The sequence below is a fragment of the Nicotiana tabacum genome, chromosome 15 (assembly GCF_000715075.1).
Source record: "Nicotiana tabacum cultivar K326 chromosome 15, ASM71507v2, whole genome shotgun sequence".
Classification (NCBI taxonomy): Eukaryota; Viridiplantae; Streptophyta; class Magnoliopsida; order Solanales; family Solanaceae; genus Nicotiana; species Nicotiana tabacum.
The window spans coordinates 69,797,705-69,803,704 of record NC_134094.1 but is presented as its reverse complement, the minus strand read 5'-3'; the positions used below and the strand labels follow the sequence as shown (position 1 = coordinate 69,803,704).

The following is a 6,000-nucleotide window of genomic DNA, read 5'->3' as shown; positions in this document are numbered from 1 at the left end:
AATCAGATAATGGTAGTGAGTCTCAGGAATGGAAGAGATTTAGACAGAGAGCAAGAAGTTGCTCAATCTAGGAGAGAGACTATGCCAACTACTCCAGTTACATTAGAGGCAGATGAGTAGAGCTCACCGAGGTTGTAATTGAACAAGCACAGGTTGACAAGGGTAAGGAGAAGGAAGGTGATAAACTCTCAGAACAGGTGGTAGAATAAGCTTCCAACAAAGAAAAGACACCAAGCAGTAGGCAGGGGTTGATTCCTGCACCATTCCCTCAGAGATTGGCAAAGCAAAAGAAAGACGATCAATACAGGAAATTCATGGAAATTCTTCAACAAATTCAATTGAATATTCCACTGATGGATGCTTTGAGGGAAATGTCAGGTTATGCAAAAATAATGAAGGATCTGATTTCGCAAAAATTTTACTTCCAGGACCTGTCCACTGTAAATCTGACGCAGACCTGTAGCGCGGTAGTGACAAGACCTATGGCTCAAAAAGTGTCTGATCCAGGTAGTTTCACTATCCCATGCACCATTGGGAGTTATGCTTTTGCTAAAGCATTGTGTGACTTGGGAGCCAGTATAAAATTGATGCCCTTGGCAATCTATACAAAACTGGGCATTGACAGAGCTAGACCGACCTCAATGTTATTGCAACTGGCTGATCGCAAAGTCAAAAGATCATCAGGAATTCTTGATGATGTGCTTGTTCAAGTGGGGAAGTTTGTATTCCCTGCAGACTTCGTTATTCTTGACTGTCAAGTGGATGAAGAGATACCCATCATTCTAGGAAGGCCGTTCTTAGCCACTGGGAGAGCATTGATTGATTGTGAGACTGGAGAGTTAAAAACGAGGTTGAACAATGAAGAAATAATATTCAACGTTCAACAATCCGTGAGGAGACCCAGCGAATTTGCAGATTGCTCGCTAGTGGAGGCCGTGGATGTGATACTGCAAGAGGAGGATGAGACCCTTAATGTCAAGGATCCGCTAGAAGCTTGTTTGATGAATTTGGAAGAGATGGATGGTGAATGGCTGGCAGAGTGGGTCATGGCTCTCGAGGGTCAAGGGTTCTGGAAAAGGGAACCTCAGTTCGAGCCCCTACGCTTAGAAGAAAGAGCAACACCACCTGCAAAACCATCAATAGATGAGCCACCACAGTTGGACCTGAAACCGCTTTCAGCTCACCTCAGGTACGTTTTCTTAGGGCCTAATTCTACTTTGCCTGTTATTATATCATCTGGTTTGCTAGTTGTGCAAGCAGAGCAACTCTTGCAGGTGTTATAAGAATGTAAGACTGCCATTGGTTGGACCATGGAAGACATAAAGGGTATCAGCCCAGCCTTTTGTATGCACAAGATTCTCTTGGAAGAGGGGCACAAACCTTCCAAAGAGCATCAATGACGGCTGATCCCGAATATGAAAGAGGTGGTGAAGAAGGAAGTGATCAAGTGGTAGGATGCCGGTATCATCTTCCCCATCTCTGACTGCAACTGGGTCAGCCCTGTTCAGTGTGTGCCGAAAAAGGGAGGAATGACGGTCGTACAAAATTAGAATAACGAGTTGATCTCGACTCGTATAGTCACGGGGGTGGAGGATTTTCACGGACTATTGGAAATTGAACACATCTACCCAGAAGGACCATTTCCCCTTGCCTTTCATTGACAAAATGTTGGACAAGTTAGCTGGGCGGTCTCAGTTCTGTTTCTTGGATGGATATTTGGGGTATAACTAGATCTCAATATCCCCTAAAGACAGAGATAAAACATCCTTCACTTGTTCGTATGGCATCTTTGCCTTTCGGAGAATTCCTTTTGGACTTTGCAATGCGCCCGGCTACATTCCAACGGTGCATGTTAGCCATTTTCACTGATATGGTTGAAGACATTATGGAGGTGTTTATGGATGATTTCTACGTGGTGGGGGATTCATTCGAAGATTGTCTTCACAATTTAAGAAGAGTGCTCAAAAGATATGGAGACAAATTTGGTGCTGAATTGGGAAAAATGCCATTTTATGGTTCAAAAAGGAATAGTTTTGGGGCATCGAGTGTCCAGTAAGGGAATTGAGGTCGACCATGCTAAGGTTGATGTGATTGAGAAATTTCCAGTGCCCACTTTGGTCAAGGAAGTGAGAAGTTTCCTTGGGCACGCCGGGTTCTACAGGCGATTCATAAAAGAGTTTTCCAAGATTGCTAACCCTTATGTAAACTTCTTGAAAAGGATCAGCCCTTTGTGTTTTCTAATGATTGCAGGTTGGCATTTGAGGAGCTGAAGAAGAGACTGGTAACTGCACCCATCATTGTTGCACCCAACTGGGAGCAACCGTTCGAGCTGATGTGCGACACCAGTGATTATGCTATAGGAGCAGTCTTGGGGCAGCGAAAAGACAAGATGATGCACCCAATTTACTATGCAAGCAGGACGCTCAGCGGTGCACAACTCAATTACACCGTGACGGAAAAAGAAATATTGGCTATAGTGTTTGCCTTCGACAAATTTAGGTCGTACTTAATTGGTTCAAAAGTTAATATTTATACTGACCATGCAGCAATTAGGTACTTGATAGCAAAGAAGGAGTCAAAGCCACGCTTAATCCGCTGGGTTCTTTTGCTACAAGAATTCGATCTGGAAATCCGTAACAGAAAAGTGACGGACAATCAAGTGGCAGACCACCTCTCAAGGTTGGAAGGAGCTGAAAAGAAGATGGAGGTTGAAGATATAACAGAGACATTCTCGGAGGAATAGTTACTCGCTGTGACAATGGAGGAGATGCCATGGTATGCCGATATTGCTAACTATTTAGCAAGCGGTATTGTACCTTATGAACTCTCTTCAATTTAAAAGAAAAAGTTCTTTCTCGATTGTCGATCTTATTATTGGGATGAACCTCTACTTTTTAGAATATGTGTAGATGACATGATCCGGAGGCGTATCCCCGAGAAAGATCAACCTTCTGTTTTGCAGGCTTGCCATGCTTCACCATATGGTGGACACTTTGGAGGAATTCGAATAGTAGCAAAAGTGTGGAATCAGGGTTGTATTGGCCAACTCTATTCAAGGATGCCTATGTTTGGGTAAAACGTTGCGATGAGTGCCAAAGGACATGCAACATATCTTGACGTCATGAGATGTCGATGACCACAATTCAAGAGGTGGAGGTTTTTGAGGTGTGGGGGATTGACTTTATGGGGCCTTTTGTCAGCTCGTATGGTAACAAATACATATTGGTAGCAGTTGACTATGTCTCCAAATAGGTCGAAGCGGTGGCTCTCCCAACCAATGATGCAAAAGGGAGTAACAAGTTTCCTAAAGAAAAACATCTTCACACGTTTTGGCACCCCGAGAGCTATAATCAGTTATGGTGGAACCCATTTTTGCAATAGAGCATTCGCACGTCTGTTGGAAAAGTATGGAGTTCGCCACAAAGTAGCCACACTGTACCACTCACAGATGAGCGGACAAGTTGAAGTGTCTAATAGGGAAATCAAAAGTGTCCTGACCAAGACAGTGAATGTGACAAGGTCTGATTGGGAAAATAAGCTGGATGATGCATTATAGGCGTACCACACAACATTCAAAACTCCAATTGGTATGTCACCATACAAGTTGGTATTTGGAAAAGCATGCCATATTCCGGTAGAGCTTGAACATAAAGCCCTTTGAGCACTGCGGCATTTAAATTTGGATATGGAGACCGTAGGCACCAACAGAGTCACTGAGTTACATGAACTCGAGGAATTCAGGTTCCATGCATTTGAGAATGCAAGATTGTATAAAGAAAGGATGAAAATGATACATGAGAAGCACATTCTAGATAGGAACTTCAAACCCAGAGATCTAGTGTTGTTATAAAACTCGAGATTGAGATTGTTTCCGGGTAAGTTGAAGTCACGATGGTCAGGACCCTTCAGAGTGGTGCAAATGTTCTCAAGTGGAGCTATAGAAATTGAATCCGAATATGGGACAAATAAGTTCATAGTTAATGAGCAAAGGTTGAAACATTACCTTGGAATGGTCGAAGAAAAGGGGGATAGAGTGATTATATCTTTGGAAGAGCCCCAATACGCGAGCGAAGAGTAGTAGTGAAAGCCTGCGTCATGCTGCCACGTTAAATCAGGCGCTTCCTGGGAGGAAACCAATGGTTTGTTGTAAATCGTCATGCCGCGACGTTAACTCAGGCGCTTTTTGGGAGGCAACCCATTATTTTTCTTTACTCTTATTTTTTATAATTGATTTTGAACGACATTGACCTATCTGCTAATGTGCAAGGATAAAATTATGCACATCGGAAGGATTCGGAGGACGAAATTAACCCGGAGATAGGTAAAAGTGCAAAAAGACAAAATTTTGCTGGAGATCGATATCTGCGGCCGCGGATTTTGCACAGTCCACTGCCTCCCCGTCCGCTCCCGCGGACTTGACCACGGATTGGGGCGCGGATTTCGTCCCCCTCACTGTTCCTCATCCGCGGCCGCGGATTAGGCGGTACCTGGTTCAAAATTGGTTATTATTTTTTTTGTTTTTCTTTCTTTTCTCTTCTTTTCTTTTCTTTCCTATTAAGTAGTTTTTTACTTACCCCCCCCCCCCCCCCACCTCCCACTCCCCCATTTCTTCTTCCCTCCCTCCCCCCAACAAAACCTAAAACCCTTCCCCCTTCCCCTAAAACACACGCAAAACACACGCCCCCTCTCCCTCTCCCTTAAAATTTCTCTCATCAACAAAGTTTTTCTCCTTCCTCCTCTTCTCCACTCAACCAATCCCCAATCTCCGTTCCTCCCAAGATCTCCAAGTAAGTAACATGATTCTATTCCTCTTTCTTAGTATTTTTTTTGTTTTTAATTTTTTATTTTTCCCATTCTTTTCCTTTGCTATTGTATGTGTAGGATAGTAGAATCATGGGTACTCTTGTCTTGGTTTAGGATTGTAGTATATATGTGGCATGTGAGGCTAATAGATTTGGTTGAATTGGGGGAAACATTGTTGAGTTTGTGAGGAATAGAAGTTTAATTAGGGCTTTGGGTAACTGGGGGGTATATGCACCTTAAGTGTTTGTTGAATTACAACAATGAGTTTGAATGTAAGTTGTGACCAATTGTGCGAGTAAAGTCTGAGTAACCGCCATTGGTTCCCATATTCCGTCGATTACTGATAGTAGTGTTTGTTGTGTAGGTACCATGACACCTTCAAAGAAGAGACACACCACCGAAGCCTCGTCAAGTGGTCATGGAGGTTCATCCCAGGCACGGGCACCGGCTAGTGCAACTCAGTTTGATCGTACCAGGTTTGCCCCCAGAGCTGCCCAAGACCATTTCAGTTTGAAGGCCACTAAAAAACCTGTACCGAAAAGGGGTATTAACAGGGCGTCCCTCCAGGATGAGTGTCCTAATATGTATCGGGAGTTGATCAGGCGCAGGTTGGACAACTTTTTTGAAGAGCTGGAGGAGGGTAACTTGATGCTTGTCCGGGAGTTCTATGCCAACTGCCACGAACATGAGGATAGAATATGCATTGTGCGACACACGAGGGTGGATGACTCGATAGAAGCCATCAGGAGAATGTACCGATTGCCTGTATTCAATAGGGAGGAGGATTTCTATGATACTTATAAGCGAGAACCCATCACATGGAATAATATTTTCAGAACTATCTATGCACCAGATAAAGAGGTAGTGTGGGTTGTGTCGGGATCGAAGCTACAATCTGCCTCACTCACTTTTGAAGGAAAGTGTTGGTTGTACATCATCAACATTCGCTTGATGCCGTCCCACAATACCATGGAGGTAAATAGTCCGAGAGCTACCTTGATCTGGTGCTTCGTGAATGGCCATGATTTTGATGTGGCCCAGGTTATTCAGTATGAGATGTTCGTCCGTTCACCACAGAAGAGGTATGGGTTCTTTTTCGCCTCTCTAGTCACTAGATTGTGCCGAGCAGCAACGGTGCCTGAGAACCCAAATGCGGATGGCCTGGTGAAGAAAGAAGCAAAGTTTCGGGCAGACAAA

At 43.9% G+C, this 6,000-nt stretch overlaps 1 protein-coding gene across 1 annotated transcript; it reads left to right on the top strand.

Annotated features, from left to right (window-relative positions):
* Positions 1-353: 353 nt before the first annotated feature.
* LOC142169674 (uncharacterized) lies at positions 354-1,283 on the top strand. Its single transcript, XM_075231571.1, has one exon. The coding sequence runs from the start codon at positions 354-356 to the stop codon at positions 1,281-1,283; it is 930 nt and encodes a 309-aa protein (XP_075087672.1).
* The last annotated feature ends 4,717 nt before the right edge of the window (positions 1,284-6,000 follow it).

Coding starts and splice junctions, on each gene's coding strand:
- LOC142169674 (XM_075231571.1), top strand. CDS start 354: ATGGATGCTTTGAGGGAAATGTCAGGTTATGCAAAAATAATGAAGGAT.